General features: G+C 44.4%; 1 protein-coding gene across 10 annotated transcripts in view; it reads left to right on the top strand.

Moving 5' to 3' along the window:
* The first annotated feature begins 12,229 nt into the window (after positions 1–12,229).
* Positions 12,230–20,226, top strand: part of LOC147450456 (uncharacterized) — a 39,358-nt gene continuing 31,361 nt past the window's right edge. For 3 of the 10 annotated variants that reach the window (XR_015189131.1, XR_015189132.1, XR_015189133.1), the window contains exons 1-2: positions 12,242–12,547; positions 12,639–12,726. Coding sequence is in view for 3 of the 10 variants with exons in the window: in XM_086519687.1 (XP_086375813.1) it covers positions 12,352–12,547; positions 12,639–12,726 (284 nt within the window). In the remaining 7 variants the exon portion in view is untranslated. Of the gene's footprint in view, positions 12,548–12,638; positions 12,727–12,956; positions 13,051–20,226 lie in introns of all 10 variants that reach the window. The other 7 variants (XR_015189135.1, XR_015189134.1, XR_015189136.1 and 4 more) reach the window with 5 other exon arrangements.

Consider the following 20,226-nt stretch of genomic DNA (forward strand, 5'->3'; position numbering starts at 1 on the left):
ACGATGAAGAAGAAGCAGTAGTAGTAGACAAGAAGAAGAATCAACCATTCTGTTTGGATTTTGTTTTTTCGCCGTAGGTAAGAAGTTTCGGAGAGTAGGATAGAGAGTTTTTAATATGGTTGGTAGCCTGTAGAGATCAAAACTCTAGCGGGGATTTCACAAGATCCCAAGAATATGTTCCATGCATAGAGAGTTAATATATGTTAAAAATATATATATAATAAAAAAAAATGGCACAATTCATAGATCACAGAGCTCATATAGGGGGTTGAGCTTTAGTGGACGGCATGTGCAGGCAATTCCCAGGTGCAATGAAGGGAGCCAACAGTGCCTGGCATAGATGGGAGGCATCAGCGGCGACAAGCTGCTGTCACGTGCGTAGTATAACACACAAGAGGTCGGCTGGCTCTGTATACCTTATCACAGCCACCCTTAGTGCATGAGATTTGGTGGGGAGCATCACACCCTTCCCGAACCCTCGTCCACCCATTTCTCTCTCTCTCTCTCTCTCTCTCTCTCTCTCTCTCTCTCTCTCTCTCTCTCTCTCTCTCTCTCTCTCTCTCTCTCTCTCTCTCTCTCTCTCTCTCTCTCTCTCTCTCTCTCTCTCTCTCTCTCTCTCTCTCGACTGTAGTCGCCACTGCCATAACTCGTTCTCTCTTTTTCAGCCGCCACCCCATGCTGTGACGCACTCCAACAAACTCTCTCTCTCTCTCCCTCGCGACCCCCCCCCCCCTTTAACCACCAACCACACCCTCTCTCTCTCCTTCTCAACATCTGTAGTGGCTGTTGTGACGTACCTTTTCTCTCAATCTCCCATGCAGCCGTTAGAAAATTGTGGATAGCCAGTTTTCTCTCTACGGCGTGCGCTCACTCCCTACCAGCTACCTATCATGGGCCATACACACCACACAAAAAAAAGGGGCGGCTCTGATTACCCAGCACTCAGAAGCAGTTGAACCACTCTCTCTCTCTCTCTCTCTCTCTCTCTCTCTCTCTCTCTCTCTCTCTCTCTCTCTCTCTCTCATTTGGTGGTAGACCACCCACCCAGCAATTCCACTGACATCTTCAACCCCACCAACTCCCCCGACTGGTGCTGCTGACTCTCATGCCATGCAACTCCTCGAACTGCAACTCTCTCTCACTACAACCGCCAGGAACTCTTCTCATTGCCGACCATTCACCTTCTCTCTCTCTCAGTCTGACGTCGCGCTTCTTAGCCGCCAAACAGAGTCCAACTCTCTCTCTCTCTCTCCCCTTCTCCTTGGCTAGTTGCCATGCAGCATGCGGCTCTAGTTAGTTACTTAGCAGCAACCGTCCCTCTTACACACAGTACAGGCGTAGTCCAATTCTCTCTCACTCTCGCCTTAGACCAACTTAGGTAGTTGATGCATGCCTGCCTTTGGTTGTGTCCGTTGGCTGCATGCACTCCACGACCATCAACTCGACATCAATACTTCTGTCGCATCAGGAGCACTCACTGGTGTTTGGTGCTTTGCTACGTCCGAGGTATGGAGCACTTGCATCAGCAGAGTTTAATTCTATCCTGCAACCAATTACAGCCCTGCATGCCACTTTCGGCCCTCCTCTCCTGAAAGGCCCCCTGGATGTCAGCATCGTAGAATCCCCCTCGCCAGCACACCTTGTATACCGCCAACCTAGCCCTGAAAGCAAAGGCACACAGGTCTTGTTGGAACACTCAAATCGAGCTACACGCCCGCACACATCCAGGATTCTCTCAACTCCAATTTTACAGATTTTCGCCGTGTCCAAACTGCAAACTTTGCGGATTCAACCTACCACAGAAGGAGATCGACCCTTTCTCTGATAACAAGCGCAACCCCAGCCCTTGGATGGCCTCCTGTTGAGCTGCTCGCCACCAACGGCCCCTTCTAATCGAAGCTCCCTTGCGCTCTTGCAGATCCCCGCTTCTGCTCCCCCTTCCTCCGGCGTTGGTTTCCTTTTGCATGACGGCGGCTCCACGTGCGCGATACCCTCGCCATCATTGCAGGCGACTTCTATATATATATATATATATATATATATATATAACTTCCATTTCCCCCTTTAATAAGTTGAACCACCAGTGGTTCCAACCCATCTTCTGCCATGTAACCCTTTTCAAGCTTTGGTAGCATACAAAGTGCACACCACTCTTTGACACCCCCCTTACTTCATTTTATTTTAGTACCTAGACTTTGGATTAGATCCACAAGGAGTTTGTATCAGCCTGCTCTCATATCTCTCCTCACGGTAGCAAGTTCCACTACACCATCGGGCATCATCGGTTCAACTCATGGATACGATCGGAGCTCATTGGTACCAATGATCCCATGCATATTTCAATTATCAAACTGTCGCGGTGTAGAAGGGCCTCTACAATCGAGCAATGTTTCACATGGCTTTGCAATTCCTCATCTTCTCATGACCCTCAATATTTCCCGGTCTCAAGGTCTCCATGAAGCTACAAAACCCTCTAGAGGATTGGTCTTACCCACACCGCACGATACTAGAATGTATCAAACCATTTTATCCCCTCACGCTCGCCATTGTAATGTTGAATAGCATCTAAGATGCCCAATTGACCTTAGAATTCTAAATTAGGCAATATTAATGTGTATTGATAAAAACAAATAATTCAACCACTCTCTTCGATAGCTAGTATTAGGCTCTTATTGATCTTTTACATAGTCATTTTACTTATGATTTTTGACTTCTTATGGCACAATTTCCATGATTTCCCTCCCCCCCCCCCCCCCCCCCCCCCCCCCCCCCCCCCCCCCCCCCAAATGAGTATGCAGCATGATCTTTTTGTGCCTCCTTCCATCTACCGAGGTTGTCAATTGTCATAAACTCATTTATAGGGCTTACAATTTATTGCACTTATAAAACTGTTAACATTTCTTGATTTTGTCCTCTTCAAATGGCTCATTGTTATCTTTTGCTGGTTGTTCATTACAGTAGCAATGGACAACACCATTATCTTTCTTAGGTTTACCACAACTTCACAAAAAATACCAGTCTCTGTCTTGACTAAACTTAACCAAATGATTTTGATAATGGTCTTCATTTTTCTAACATTTTTATCATCTAAGATTCACACCAACCGTTGTAGACCATAATATGAGGCAAACATATACGTCATCTCATTGTTATATTTTGAAAATTTATTTTAAGAATCTCGAATGATAATATACTAGCCATGTTCTATTAGATTCTATGATACCTTCCTTGCTTGTTATCGATCAAATATCTAAACTAATCTATACATTACTACTTGGTTGAGTATATTGATTCTCTCATACAAGATTGTGTCACAGTATGCCTTGATGTGTTTACTAATTCCATTCATAAAGACAACGCAGCTCTCTCTACATGCACAAATAGGTACATGCGTTTTCAGCTGCAACATACCCTCCAGGTATGTCCATCGAATACATCACCACTCTGTTCATATTTTGTTTGTGTGAATTGTTCTATACACTATGAAATCAAACACTTCTCACATCTTGGCTCCTACTTACATTGAATGAAATTTTGGTTGACATGATTTGTCATTAAGCTCTATAGCTACTCACATCAAGTAAGATAATTTGGATTCATGAACAACAATTTGTAAGTACCCTCCTACTCAAACATGCTCAAATTGATCTCATACATGTCATAACTATTATATTTTTATGCCTAGCCTAGTCCATTGGTCATGGACACACAGATTCGCCGATTTAGGCAGTGTGTAGATACTCATCTTGGTGCAGATCCGCCGATTTAGGCATCACATTGATAAATTGCAGATTCATGATTTTTAAACTTATACGAAATGCAAATTTGCTGATTTAGGCAGCACGTTTTATTGGTGTAGACTCGCCGGATGAGGCAACACCGATCACAAAATCATGCTGCAGTGGCTGGCTACCACTGTAACTGGTATGATTTTGTTATACGGATACATACTAAAAGTGATTTGGATTTGGACTTATATTGTGGAATTGGAATTGGATTCAATTTGGTATCTGGTGATTATTACGACAGTGTTTATGTGATGAGACTTGACATTATGAGATTGATGATGAGTGTGACCCATGATATCCTGATTCATCAGGGTATGACATATATTGCTTATTCTAGTGGTATGGGACACTAGAATAGGTAGTATGTGGATGACGGCAGGCATAAGCAAATATTGTCTACATTTTATATTATTAAAAATAAAAATTAAAAAAAAATACTATTTGATACAGATTTCTAATCATTGTTTTTGACAAGTATTGTTTGCAGATTTTTATCTTCGCAACTGAGGACAATTGCTTTCCAACGGAGAGGTATGTTATAGAATTGATATTTTATTATGTATTGCAGCTGACAGGTGGCAAAAGCATCATCAGATAATGGATTATGTAGAAGGATATTACATTTTATGTATATTTGGTTATTCAAGTGCTCTTTATGAGCTTTGGCCAATTATGTCCGACCGGCCAGTTTGTACTCACTTTGAGCATTCAAGAAATCTATAAATTAAATACGTGCAAGAGGGAAAGGCTCACTCTTGCACGGGGGGAGATTGTACCCAGTGCTTGTGTCTTGTTCTCTCCTCTCCTCTCTTCTCTCTCGCCGTGCCGGCGTAGCACTCCGCTCTAGGAGGTGCGCCTACACGCGTTCTTTCACTCTCTCCCGCTCTCTATCTCTCTTTGTTCGTGTATATCATCGATTATGTGCTCGTGGATTCTCCAGGTATGGAGATTAGTCCGTTTTATGGTTTGTACTATATTGTTTTCGGTATTTTGCGGGACAGCCAAGCATCCGTTTGTAGCAAGAATATGGACAAGTGCTTACATATCTATCTCAACACATGGCCAATGGTAAATGGGCCCAAATGAGAGATGGTCTTTCAAAGAACAAGGCTAGCCAATGGAGCTTAAAGACCTTAGAATTAGCTTCATTGAAGACCTCCAAAGGTTAGTGTTAAAAAGTCCTTTGACCTTAGGTAATCTAGGGTTGAGCTTGAGGTGGGAACTCGGCACAAGCTTGAGGTGCTTGTCGTGCTTGATGACTAAGGTGCTTGAGGTGCTTGTTGTACTTGATGACTAAGGTACTTGAGGTGATTGTCGTGCTTGCTAACTAAGATTCTTGAGGTGCTTGTCGTGCTTGCCGACTAGGGATCTTGAGGTGCCTGTGGGAACACACCCAAGCTTGAGGTGCTTTGTCATGCTCACTGACTAAGGTGCTTGGGGTTAAGGTGTTAAAAAAGTCAAATCCAATCCCTACAAGAGAGGGGGTGATCCCTAAAGCTAGGGGGATGAGAGAGAACACACACACCCTCACGCAAGGAAAGTTTGGTACAAAGAAAGCATATAGGACACTTGTCAAGTTCCTCCTCATGTTGCCCTCATGGTGTGCCTAAAGCCTATTGGTTAACCTCCCAAGGGATCCAATAATAATTTAGTAGATTTAATTAGTTTTTTTTGCATCTATCAAGTCCTTTCTCTCAAAGGGGAAAGGGGGACACTTGTCCCAAGACTACCCTTGTTGCTTGTAATGCATCCTGCATGTGATTGGCCGGTCTTGTAGGGGTCCAATGAGCTCAAGCTTGAGCTACAAGGGGGGATCGACCAAATCAAGAAGGGGGCTAGCTTGGGGGCTATAATCACCCACACACACTAACACACACTCTCATTGTGTGAAGTGCAAAGAACAAGAGCTACATCTCCTTCTCCAAGCTGGTAGAGAAGCTGAGAGCCTACACCAACACTCTTGGCTATGGAATGCAAATCCAACCAAGAGCTATGCTTCAATGCTTAAGCTTGCCATCTTCTCCATCTTTATTATTTGCTATTATGTATGCTAGCAAGAAGAGTGATGATAAGTGAGGAACTAATTATTTCTCCTATGCAATGTTTCTTCTTCCTCTTCCCTACCCTCATTCCTCACTAGCTCTCTCCACCTTTGAGGCCTTGGGACTGAGGCTTGGGATAGTTAATGCTTTCCTCAAATTTTATGCTATGCTCATGATGCATGAAGCTTTCCATATTCATTGCATCACCTAGGTCACAAGGAACACAAAGATTGTATTGTACCAAGTCTCTCTTGATGGGAGAATCTATAATACGAATGCCTATTGGAGGGGGGACCAGCTCTACATAAATCCGGTCCTCAAATGTTGTCAAGTTCTCTAAACTCTCTCTTTTGCAAAAGTATTGTTCATGCCAAGTTAATTAAGTACCATGTTTATGTTGCTACCATCAATTAAGTTCACCCTCTACGCTCACAAAGTAATATCACAAAAATGCTTTCTCTAATTTCCCTAATTCCACTACTCTCAAAGTCATAGGCCATTTCCATTACACCAAAGATTTGTTGCACCTCTTTCTATGGTAATTATAAGTGCACTCAAGACCTCACCCCTTTGCCCATTGTGTTTTTTTTTTCTTTTGATTTTTAACGATGATTTCAAGATCACAATCTATGATTACTACAAAGAGAGTAAATTCTTGTTCGTCTCTAGCACATACAACACAACAAAGAACTAGTTTTCACCTGTAGCCACTCTTCTTAAAAGAAAGAAGACTTTTGTCTTTCATAATTCCCATATCAAGAATATGGTTTGATTCTCACTATCCTTCATGTCAAAGTTCTCATATAACTTTTTCTTCAATGCTTCTACCTCAATTCTTGATAAATGAGCATATACTCCACAAAGGACCAAAATAAAAAGACTACCACATGTACCTTTCTTTGTGAGGCAATAATGATCATGAATGCATCATTAATGCCTACTCTAACCCATGCAGGCTTCTTTGCTTCTTTGAAGCTTGCTTCCTTTTTTTCCCCCCTTTCGCATAGATTCCTTTTGCTTGTTGCAAGTAAATTGTCCTCACAAATATTACTATGTAAGAATGTAGTTTTGGTAACAAAGCAATAACTATGTATATGATGGACATAAATATATATGCCTTGATTCTCCTTGAAAATATCACGAACAAAATATCTTGTCAAGATCTATGCCCTGATTCTGCTTGAATCTGTTGACAAGAACAATCTAGCCTGCTAATTAGGCTTCCTAGTGATCTTCAAGTTGCAGACCCATGCACATGATAAAGCATTGTTCCTTTTGGAGAAAAGGTATTAAGTATAAAGTTTGATCATTAAAGGATCCCTTTTCATGCCATAGCACACTCTCTCTCACTTAAGCTTGCCATTGCATACATAAGCTTGGTCATAGTGGAAAGGCTCTTTGTAATCTGTCAAGGTAACATAGTCCATGCTAAAGCACAAAACGTTTAGGTGGCCTACAAATTCGAGTTTACTTTCTCAATGCAACAAGTTTTACAAGAGGAACCGATTGTTTCACAAGCATTTGAGTACTATTGGATGGGTTATGATTACTTAGTGTATATCTAGAGTTATTAGGAGCATCGATTTGCATAATGTCTTCACCTTGTGTGCATGGACAACGTGTTGTCTTTGCTCATGTATCAATGGTGTAATATTTTAGACAATAACCTTCCGTATCTAAATTTCCTTAAGACAAATTAAGTGCATTTCCTTTTCAATAAATATGACATAAGTACATCATGGAGAAGCATGACACTTAAGCCCACAGATTCTTTGATGGCCCTAAGCGGTGATTGACAGTGGATAGAGGCCAGCGTGAATCTCTACGCGAGCAAACATCCTCAACAAGTCAACGAGGTTGACCATGTCGCCTCACAATTCGGGTTTGGAGCCTATGATCTCCCCACAAGTAGGATGATGCTCTAACCACATGCCCACGTGGGTAAACCACCCCAGGAAAAAGTAAACTCAAATGAAAAACGTAAACTTGGACCATCGCATGGATCGCAACTGTCCCAAGAAACGTGCCTTGGTTCTTTGCTACCAAACCCACCACGTGGGGTTCATTCAAGACCCTGTGCTCTTCAACGTTGAGGCTCAAAGAGGACCTTTTATACTCTTTTCAATATCTAGGGTAAAGGGACCAATAGGGGACCAGTCGAAGTGCATCTGAAGATGAGTGGTGGATTGGTTAGCTGAATCAAGAGCATATTTTTAATTGCGTGATCTTCTGTTCGAGCCTTGCTAGCCAAACGTCCCTCTACCCAGCTTCTAATGTGCCCTTGTTTTTGTTTTTTTTTTTGTTTTAGCTATGGTGGCGAGCTCTGATTGCGCCCCTTCATGCATGGAATAGTGCGGAACCACCTTAGGTGTCCTGCTATTGGAGGTTTAGAGTCGGATGACACCCGGGGGGGAGTAGGGGGAGGATATCTCCTATTTACAGAAATTACAGAAAGATTGGCAGGAAATTCGAGTGCTGTTAGTAACCCCATTAGCACTCCGAAAATGGGAGGGTTAAGGCCCCTCAGGACTAAGTAACACAAAGCATTTAAGAGGGGGGGGGGGGGGGGGGGGTGAGGGGATCAATGGACGGGAACTCCACGCGCGACCGTCGAGGTGTTCTGGGCCGTAGATGGCTTATTAAAACTAAACCCGACCAAGGGCCCCGTCAGGGTTTAGTTCTAGGCCGTCCAGGTTTATCGTTTATATCATTGTGTAAAATGGGAGTTCTTTCACATGTGCGCGGACGGGCGACGTGGTTAGCCCATGCTTCCAAAAGCATTGGGGTGGGACGTCGTGCGTTCCAATCCCAGCCCCTCAACGGCGCCGCCATTTTTTGAGTGCACTCCTCCACCTCGGGCATCCGTTCCAATCCTAGCCCCTCAACGGCGCCGCCATTTTTTGAGTGCACTCCTCCACCTCGAGATGACGGCCGTCCCTCAACGGCGCCGCCATTTTTTGAGCGCACTCCTCCACCTCGAGATGCCCGCCGTCGATCCCTTTACCCGCCCCCACGTGCCCCCATGTGTCACTTCGTGTCGTGGGTTACGTAGGAGTACGTGAGCCAATCTCAGCAAAACACTTGCGTTGGCCCCCTGTTGACCTGGTCTTCTCTGCGTCGAATGGCACTTGGGTGCGACTCTGTGCATGGAATCTCCCACCCCCCTCATGGGCGACCCGACTCTTACTTTCATTTTGGTTTGTTCCCCTTCTTCTCGACTCTTACTTTTCGAAAGCATTGTTCTCCTTAGCAGACCATGTATACCTAACGCTTTTCTTTGTTAGTTCATGTAATGGTCCCGCAATTTGTGAGAACTTTTCTATGAAGCGTCTATAGTATGCATACATACCTATAAAGCTTCTTAGTTCATGAAGATTACTTGGTTTAGGCCATCCTTTTATTACCTCTAACTTTGATGGATCCATTTGGATGCCATCTCGAGAGATAATGTGACCTAAATACTGAATCTCTTGCAAGAAAAATTCACTTTTCTTTCGATGAACATAAAGTTTATTCTCTCTCAAAACTTGAAATATTACCTGGAGGTGTTGCTTGTGTTCGTCTAATGAATTAGAGTAGATGATAATATCATCAAAGAACACCCCAGTGAAGGTTCGATGAGGCCTGAACAGCTTCTCCATCAAGCGGTTGAATGTGGCTGGTGCATTGGTCAAGCCAAAAGGCATGACAATGTATTCATAAAGACCAAATGTGGTGCGAAATGCGGTCTTTACAATGTCTTGATCAACTATCCTTATTTGATGATAGCCACTTTTTAGGTCAATCCTACTGAAGTAGGTCGATCCTTGTAGCTTATCAAATAGGTCTTCTACCCGTGGAACGGGAAACCTATTCTTGATAGTGATCCTATTTAGTGCTCTATAGTCAACACACATACGATATGTGCCATCTTTCTTTTGCACTAATAGCACAGGTGAGCAAAATGGAGATGAGCTAGGCCTACTAATCATGCCCTTCTCAACTCATGCACTTGCATAATCTCCTCTTGTTGAGCTTGAGAAACTCTATAAGGAGGTTTGTTAGGCGGTGAGCTTCCTGGAAGGAGTTCAATTGCATGGTCATCATTACCTCGTTTAGGAGGTAGCTCACAAGGGATGTTGTCAATAAAAACATCTTGAAACCCCTTGAGAAAATTGGATAACTCTAATTCCTTTTGGTTGCTTGTATTTTCTTTTGCTAAAGCATTAGGTTCATTTTGAGAATCTTTAACAAAAATCATGTACACGGAAATAGAGATCTTTATTGACTTGTTGAAAGCATTAGGATTGTAGGATTGTAGAGATAGATTATGATTTTGAGGATGATTGATAGACGAAACAAGTCTTAAGATCAAAGCTCAAAAAACCATAAAAGACAAGAAAACGAGTCTATTCCCCTTTCCCCAGCTTCTAATGTGACCTTGTTTTTGTTTTTGTTTTAGCTGTGGTGGCGAGCTCTGATTGCGCCCCTTCATGCATGAAATACTGCGTAACCACTTTAGGTGTCCCGCTATTGGAGGTTTAAAGTCGGATCGCACGTGGGGGGAGTAGGGGGGGGGTATCTCCAATTTACAGAAAGATTGGTAGGAAATTCGAGTGCTGCTAGTAGGACGTATACATTTTGTAAAAGAAAAGAGATGAGAATCTTTTCAGGTTCTCTCTCTCTATTTCAATGGAAAAAAGAGAATTGCCAGTCCGCATGTTGAACTAGAATCTCTCTCTCTCTCTCTCTCTCTCTCTCTCTCTCTCTCTCTCTCTCTCTCTCAGGCCACTGCGAGGTACAGGATGCGGACATGCGTAAGAGAATTCATGATGAGATTGATTGTTAGGGGATGTTAGGATAGAATCTCTCTCTCTCTCTCTCTCTCTCTCTCTCTCTCTGCGATTAGGCTAGAAGCTGCATTATTGCGTGGGAAATCTCTATTTCCTTTTTCACGAGCAAACTAGACCATTCACAGGAAGAGGGTCACAAAAGGTCATGGTTGAAGCCAATGGATGGATGAGAGCCTGATTGAATCGTCTTTCACTCCTCTACCACAGCCTCGAGTGTTGTCCACGCATGATCTTTCTCTTTCTCTCCATCTCTCTCACTTGAGGCTTCAACAAAGGTGAGGTGGGAAGGGAAGAAGTAGGCGAGGTAGGGAAGGCAAGCGCAGACGAGAGGAGGAAGGTGGGGGAAGGGGAAGGATAGGCCCTCGAGGGGAGCAAAACATCAAAAAGGGAATCTCTGAAGTATTGTATTTTAATAAAAGTAGAGCCAGTATGTCCCTACGATCTTCAAAAAGTGAAGATCGTCAGAATCTACTCGAATTCTCTCCCTCTCTCTCTCTCTAGTCCTTTTGCATGGATACATTCACTTTTTGCATGGCAATGCTCTATGTGTGTGTGTGTGTGTGTGTGCGCACGCACAGTAGTCCACGACTCCACGTCTCTGACTCTCGACAGATGCAATCGCCTATGATTTCACCTTGAAGGCCTATGGCTTCGCAAGAGGCAAAAGTGCAGAGAGCGGGGAAGGAGTCTTTCTCTCTCTCTCTCTCTCTCTCTCTCTCTCTCTCTCTCTCTGGATGAGGCGTCCTCTCTGTGTCTCTGAGCGAGCTGCTCCATGGCCATACTGCATGAGATGTATGAGGAGGAGGAGGAGATGGAGAAGGCGGGTTGGAAGTAGAGTCGGGTAGGGGAGAGAAATGGGTAGGGGAGGGGAATCTTACGAGATATGTATTTTTTTACAAGTGAACCACTATGTGGCTACGGTTTTTAAAAAACAAAGTAGGAGCCGAATCACTTTGGATGCGATGATTGAAAGTGCAAATTTGTCAGAGCAGTCGCGCGAAGCAAGGGGAATTGGATGGCAACAATCGCGCGAAGCAGGGGGACTCGTGCGGATGGCAGCAACAACTGACAGCAAGAGGGCGGTGTCGACAACAGCAAGCTGTGGGAGTTTTTTTTAATAAAAAGAAGTCCCGTGCAGTCAACGAAGCCAACATGATATGTTAGTTAGCTCAATTACCCTAACTCGCGCAGGGTCGAGTTCGATTCCGTCTGGAGAACTTTTGTTGCACGCGCCTGTCTGAAGAGATGATGAACGAGACGGATCTGGGAAGATTCTGTGCAAATATAATAAGAACCCAAGTGAACCAGTAGTAGCAAGTAGACATTATTCGAGTGCTGCTACTAGCACTTCTAAAATGGGAGGGATTAAGGCTATGGTCACACGATGCTTAGTTATCCGTAGGCCTGCGAGATCGTCTGACAGAAGCTGAGCGTGTCACCGTGAGCAACAGGTAGAAAGAGGGAAAGCAAAGTAAATACAAGAGAGAGAGTCATGGCGATGACCGGTAATGGACGGGCATAGTTTTGCAACTATGCCTTTTTTGGCATAGTTACATAGTTACAAAACTATGCCGGTGGAAAGCTGTTCGCCGTCAGAGAGAGTCAAAACTAAGCCTCGCGTGACCATAGCCTAAGGGAGGGTTAAACACGTGCGTTGGCCCCCTGTTGACCTGGTCTTCTCTGCGTCGAATGGCACTTGGGTGCGACTCTGTGCATGGAATCTCCCACCCCCCTCACGGGCGACCCGACTCTTACTTTCATTTTGGTTTGTTCCCCTTCTTCTTCCCTGTCTCCCACCCTACTACTCGGTTTGTTGAGCCACATATCATCTGTGCTTCCTTTGAGCTTCTAATAATCGCACTTGCATGCAAGCAGCTTACCCAAGGTGAGTATGCACGTGAATGAATTCTTTCATTTCATATGTATAAAGCTGTGTCAGAATTTGTTCTAAACGTAAACGTGTAATGTGCACACAGAGCTTTCTGCATCTCTTATAAGAATCAAGGTCCCTCTCTATCCATCAAGATCCTGCATAATCGGACACTTGCTTCTACACAAGAGAAGGTGAGGAATCTTTCCTCACTCAAGTTTGGTTGTACTGACTACTATTTGTAACCAATGCCTTGTCATGAGTGATTAACTTGTTCCTACATGCATGCATGTATTTTGTGTGTGTGCGATTAACTTGTTGCTATATGCATGCATGTATTTTGAGAGAGAGAGAGAGAGAGAGAGAGAGAGAGAGAGAGGGCAATGGACCATGGTTAAGTATCGGGGTGCTTGCCCGTGTGTAGGTGGAGGTAAGTAACTGACACAGCCGGTCATGCAGTTTATTGGGGGCCAGTACGTCACTTCAAGCTGTAGCGAGCTGCTTGCCTCATGCAGATTGTGAGTGATTGTATTAAAAAACTTACAATTGTGAGTGATTGTATTAAAAATTCACCAAGAAGTATACAAATCAGCCTCAAGCTCATGTCGAGCCTTGAGGAACAAAAGGTTACATGTACCTGTCATGGCTCTGGTGGAGCATGGCTTCCTATGTAACCTATTTTGGTTTTCTAATATATTTATCACTCACAATTTGTGAGTTGGGGGAAAAAAAAGTTTTAGAGGATTAGTGCAAAGGGGATATATTTTGTAGTCATTTAGAGATGAACTTTGCACATGTATTAGGCTTTGGGTCTATGGGTTGATTTGAATAGCTTATTTATTTCCAATTGAGAAAACAGATGGATGAGTATGTGATAGATGCATGGTTTTCTTGGAGTCTTTTGTGATGCATTGAACTAATATGCTCTTCTCTTGTTACTTTGACCATGAGAGTGGAACTCTCACAAAATATCATGTGTATGGGGCCGATAAGTCATTCTTGATGTTCCAGGACTGCGGTTATGAGAGTCGCAATGGAGAGTCCACACTGTGGCTAGGAGAGGAAAGTGTGTAGGTCTAAGTCATAGCTGAAAATATAGGACTCAGGAAGAAATGGAGCAGTGAGATGCCTTTAAAATGTGGGCTTTTTCTATGGTGCTGCTTGCTTGCAGTTCTTTTAGTCGTGCCTTTTTTGGCAAGGCGCCATGTGACATCCTCTCTTTGTTACGTTTGTGGTGCATTTGTTGAGAGGGTTCCTCATCTATTATGGAATTCTATTGCCTCTCGCAATTTGCTGAATCGTATTGCAGGGCTTCTTCGAGCTCGTTTCCCTCTCTGTATTTTGGGGAACATTTTTGGCTGTTTGGCATTCTTGCTCCTGCTCTCAAATTGTATAGACCTTTTTTTTATTGGGCTCCGCTAGTACTCACCATGTTGACAATTTGGCAATCGAGAAATTGGTCTCTTTATGATTGTCTCTCTCTACAGCGACCGATGCAATTATCCTCGGACAATGCCTGGCTGCCGGACATCCTCGGAAACTGATGTTCATTTTATATTTTGTGCCGAGACATTGTATTAGGTCCACCAAGATTGTGTCAGTTTGGTCTCAGAGGTCATTTTGGCCTTTTAAAGACGTTCAATATGACATTTCATGTCATTCTACAGGAGATTGATCCATCATTGCATATGCCCTTTCCTCAGATGTGTTTTGACTATGCTTTTGTTCACTATGAACTTGGACATTTCTTTTATATGATATACTCTATGGGTTTTCCTCTTTTGAGGTTTCCCACTAGTAATTCAAAAGCGATTTTCCCCAAAAAAAAAGTGTGTGTGTGAAGTTTGCAAAGCGAAGCGATGTGCCTAAACAAGGTGATAGCACAAGGAGTTGCTATTACAGGGACAACTCAAACATTTTAGAGCTGAGAAGTTACAATGATGGCTTGCCTTAGCTATATCTTTGGCACGAGCGGGTGGCAGTATTTGAGGAAGGTTTGCCTCAGCTTAACCTGGATCCGATTGGAAATACAGATGAATCGGTTTCAAATCATGTTAAAGGGAATGAAAAGCTACAAAACATACAAGGAAATAGTTCAAAAGTTCTGCAAATGTGGAAAATTCTACTAGTACATCCAATTTGCATCTTTACAACGAGCAAAAGGGAAAAAAACTTTCCCGACATTGGCGCTTCGTAAAAACCTTGGGTTTAATGTATTTTTAACTCGCTAAAATTACAAAAGCCCGGCTAGATTCCAAGCTTGCCTAGAAAAAACCGGGCAAAATTTTACAAGTGTTAGTGTAAATACCGGCAAATACTTCAAAATTTGACCTAAAATCTGGAAGAATTTTAAGTGTGCCATTATTTTCTTGGGCTAGGAAAGTGTTTTTGGCCTTGATTGGTGGGATGAACAAGAGCCATAATTCTCACCAGCCTTGGGGCAAAGTAATCTCAAGTCAAAGGTAACCTTGGGTATTAGGTACTGGGTTAAAAAGTACTCACGTGTGATTGAGGTTACTCTTAAACTGAGGTTACCTGGGCAAACTAATCTCGAGTCAATGGTAATCTCGGACAACCCAGTATCGGGTACTGGGTTAAAAAGTACTCGTGTAATTGAGGTTACTTTTAGACTGAGGTTACACCAGGGCAAAGCAATCTCAAGTCAAAGGTAATCTTGGTCTACCTGCAGTTTAAAAGTAACCTCAGTTACACAAGGGGCAAGCAAGAACTTGTGAAAGATATGTCTCAACATAATATCATACCGTTTTTGATTTCAAAATGTCGGTTGAGGGCAAGCACAAGAGGAGAAATTCCGCCCCAAAAGAGAGAAAAATAGTTTAAAAAATAAACTAAAAAACCTAAGTTTTTAAAATTTCCTCTTGGCAAATTCAAGAAAAGGAATTTTGTATGTTTCGGAAAATGGTTTTTTCCTAACACTGATTACCTGCAAGTGTAAAAGTAACCTCACATGAGAGTATGCAAGCTTACTTTCTCGACAAGACCTATGACACCCAATTGATGTGGGCACTGAAGATTGATACGGGCCCTTGATCCCTTACTTGCCCATGCCCTTGTTAGTTATGGCCGACTCCCGAGGTGATGCCTTGTTTGCTAAACATGGGCGCAGGATTGTTGGGGAAGAGCAAGTGGCTATGTGGACAGACTTGCAGATGTTATGCAAAGAAAATTAAAATTCTTGAGTCTTGAAGCCTTTGAACTCTCTCTCTCTCTCTCTAGGGCACTCTTCCTTCGTTTTCCCTCCATGGAAGCGAAGGACTTTTTGAAGAAGAGACCAACTCTTAAGAAGACATGCATCTGTCTCGGGGATGACCTTACCCTCTCACAGGTCGCCCATTTAATGCCAGAGATTAGAGCGGCAAGGGAAAACGGCAAGATTGCTTTTTACCGAGATGGAAGAGTGGTGATATTGGAGCCACGCTCCACATGACGGTGTGAGACCTATGGGACCACACTCAAAGTTGCTACCTGGAATTGTAATGGATCTATGCGTCTTGATGTGGGTGCTTTTGAGGAGAGTTTTACCAGGAGAGACATCATCTTCTACTTTGAGACACATCAGGCCCGTGGGCAGTCTATGCCTCACATTAGTGGATACAGATGGGAGACAGCCCGTAGACAGGAGACATGATCAGAGCACAGAGGGCGGGGCTCAGGAGGAGTGGCAGTGTTATTCAGGGAGGAGTTGCAGCCATGTGTGGGCATGGATCGGGGGAGTCGGGAAGGGGCGGCTATCTAGAAACTGTGTACAAAGATGATGCGTATTGACCCCAAGTCTCTGTGGAGGTAATGGCGGGGGGGGCGGGGGGGGGGGGGGGGGGCTCATGAAAGAGCCTCACGTGAGTCTTGACTCAAGAATAGCTGGTATAGATCCTACTCTAGTCAAGCCAAAAATGCCCTCTTCTTCCGCCGCACTAGGCGACCGAAGTCAATCTGTGAGTGATGTCCCCCAAAAGCACTTCCCTCTGAAGTCTAGCTGTAGTCTGGCGGCATTCCTCATCATACAAACTATTCTGAGGCATGCTCCCAAAACGGCGTCTGCTCTGGATTGGTGTGTGGGTATGCCTCTCTATTGCATCATCTAATGTTTGTGTCAGTATAGTAGTAAGCTCCTCTAGAGATCGCCTTGGCTCCTCAGTGCATAGGCGTCTGTAGATCCTGACTATGTATACAAAATCCGTCTCCCGCGTGAAGGTGTAGCAAGTAGGGGCTGCTACCCGTGGACTGTGTGCTACACTGAACGGAAAGGAGATGGTCAACAACACAATAGCATGATCCACTGCCACCCAACAGGTCTGGGCCCAACTATGAGATCCTGGATACTAGAGATGAGGCTCGGTTGTGCCATGACATAATCCATTGTGCTGGCTCCATGTCTGTGTGGAAAGCATGTGAACCTCCCGCAGCGGGAAATCTCTGTAGGCCATTCAAGATGGCCTATCCATGTGCAGTCCCCATGTCTATCAAGTGCCGTCCATACTCAGTATGTTCCCCATCCTGTGATAGTCTGGATAGGCCCGTCTCTGCAACATCCAACTCTCAGCATCTCCTCTGAAGTATCATAAAATACTGTCTGATGATGGGCAATCCTAGCATTAAATCCCCTAGAATGATATTGTCACCATCTCTAGAGAATTCCCATATGTCATCATCCAAAATAGAGAAGGGGGACTGTCCTCTGGGTGGTGCATATACTGACGTACTTGGGGAAAAATAGCAAATAGCAATGTAAAGATATCTGCCCGTCTCTGCTCTCAATCTCACCCACATGTACCTAGCTTGCTCATCCCTGCGAGCTATATGCTTTTTTCACCACTGAGATGGTGAAGAAGGCCATTGACAGGATGAGGACTGGGAGAGCATTTCATGCATGCGAGAGATCTACTAGCAGAGCTTCTAGCAGTTATGTTTAACCGTGCCATGTGTGAGGGCTTGTCTGATACTTGGAGCCTATCTACGATTGTACATATCTTCAAATCAGGAGATCCTATGGAGCCTGGGAATTATCGCAGTATCATGATTGGACACACATTGGCATGGTTGTACGTATCCATTCTTGAGCAATAGCTGAGTAGATGGGCAGAGAGAAAGAGGGAATGCATGCAACTGGGCAGGAGGGTTCGGGAGAGGTTTTTCTACTCTTGACCATATCTTGACACTAAGGGCCATTGCCATCATCGAGGAGGGCAGATCCCGTGGGAGAGGGATCTATTGTAGCTTTGTGGACTTTTGCAAAGCTTTTGACACAGTACCTAGAGCTAGATTGATGCGCAGATTACAGGAGATGGGAGTACCTACAGAGCTCATTTGGGGGATCATGGCATTGTACAGATCAGTCACCTCAGAGGGTCTATCTACACCTCATTGTACAGATCAGTCACCTCTGAGGGTCTATCTACACCGGTTCACTCCACTATTGGGGTGAAGCAGGGCTGCCCACTCTCTCCTACTCTATTTGGTATGTATGTGGATGAGGTTTTTGACTACATTGAGAGATGGTGATAAAGGTGCACCGCTGGCAAGGACATGGATTCCGCTATTGTCATATGCTGATGATATTGTGTTGATCTCCGACTTTCTGGAAGGGATGCAACGTCACTTGGATGCTTTGAATAGGTTTGCGGATGAAAGTGGTTTGTCTGTCAACCTTGGTAAAACCAAGGTCATGGTATTTAATACCACCCCACAGTGGATCAGGAGGTCAGCGTCCGCATTCACATACGGCCAGGAGACAGTGGAATATACAGATGCTTACACTTACCTTGGAGTGGTTTTTAGTGGACCAGCATTTTCATTGAGGAGAGCAGCAGAGACTAGATTGACCAGAGCCCATTAGGCATTGGGTAGATTGGAGAGGATGTGTTCATAGGTTCAGTTTCAAGAGCCTAGGATGAAGCTCTGGCTTATTGACACTTTGGTGGCTTCCGCATTGCTCTATGGAGTTGAGATATGAGGGCCTTCATTGGATCATCATGGGAGGATAGGTCGCACTGATGGATGGGGGGACATGGAGAAGCCCCTGGTCTCTATGATCTCGCGGCTCATTAGAGCCAAGGCTTGAGTACCACGTGCCATTATCCGAGCAGAGCTAGCTGCTCCCCCCCCCCCCCCCCCCCCCCCCCCCCCCCCCCACTAGTGGTTGAGGCACTCACCAGATTTGTCTAGATTTGTCTCCTTCATACACCGCATGTGGGAACTTACTAGAGACAGATACGCCCGCCTTGCACTTGAGTCCCCTCGACAATTAGCCATGCAGGGAGATACAACATGTTGGTATGGGGAGATGACATCATGGTTCCAGGCGCATGGGTTCGGTATAGACATATTGCCCCCCTTCCAGTACTCACTGGATGCACCCTCTCTGACTCTTACACAGTCCGAGATCACCAGGCTCATCCGCCAGGACCTGACTCAGCTAGACACCAGGTGGACATGGATACAGCCAGCACAGGAGATGGGCACAAAGACGGCTTTCTACAGAGAGCATCTTCTCCAAAAAATTCACTTTTTTTTAAATTAATCACCAACTTGTGATCTCATAATGCTTGAAAGACCTGCAACAGATGTTCTCTATGTTCTGCCTCATCCTTGGAGAAAACAATGATATCGTCAAAGAAAGTGCCAACAAATAGTCTGCACTCTCGAAAAATCCTGTCCATCATCCGGTTAAATGTCACAGGAGCATTGGTAAAGCCAAAAGGCATCACTAAAAACTCAAATAACGCAAAAGTCATCCGAAAAGCTGTCTTGTAGACATCTCCCGGCGCGATTCGGATCTGATGATATCCGCTCTTTAAATCAATCCTGCTGAAACAAGAGGATCCCTATAGTCAGTCTAGAATATCATCGAGCCTGGGAATTGGAAATCTGTTCTTGATGGTGATTTTATTGAGAGCTCTATAATTGATGCACATTCTCCAAGATCCATCTTTCTTCCAAACCAGCAACACTGGAGAGCAGTACGGTGAAGTACACGGCTGGACAAGACCCTTTTTCAGGTCTTTCACTTGGTTCATAATTTCTTCATTCTGGGCTCGACTCACACGGTAGGTGGCCGGTTCGGTGGTGTGCTTCCAGGTATCAGATCAATGGTGGCTTGCCACAATGGCAAGCCCCCCGATATCTAACTAAATCCTAGGAGGAGGAGGTTGCCCCAGGAACAATTCCAAGAAACCTCGTCTCTCTCTCTCTCTCTCTCTCTCTCTCTCTCTCTGCGCGCGAGAGAGAGAGAGAGAGAGAGAGAGAGAGAGAGAGAGAGAGAGAGAGAGAGAGGGGAAATGTAATATTAACGTCTTCAAAAGGCCAAAATGACCTATGAGATCAAAAGGTTACATGTGGTGAATCTACTACCATGTCTGGATACAAAAAGTACAAAGAACTGAAAAGAAAATAGTGGGTAGGGGTGGGGTGAAAGCTGATACAAGGGGAATACAAAAGGTGAGTTGATACAATGGAGCTCTTTGACAGTCGAGGCATCATATACATATACATTAGTATCCGGGACGGCTCCTATGCCGCGCCAGTATGGTATGGATCCTCTGTCGCAATTTGCGTCGATATCGAGAGGGCCCTCTCATCCGTGGGCGATGGGACCGTCCCAACTCTATTGCTCGATCAAGCAGTATGCTTTTGGTGCCTCTGGTGTTGTTGTGTTGTGGGGGTTGCTCGAACTCCTC

This window comes from Adiantum capillus-veneris, chromosome 9 (assembly GCF_014529385.1).
Source record: "Adiantum capillus-veneris isolate H3 chromosome 9, ASM1452938v2, whole genome shotgun sequence".
NCBI lineage: Eukaryota > Viridiplantae > Streptophyta > Polypodiopsida > Polypodiales > Pteridaceae > Adiantum > Adiantum capillus-veneris.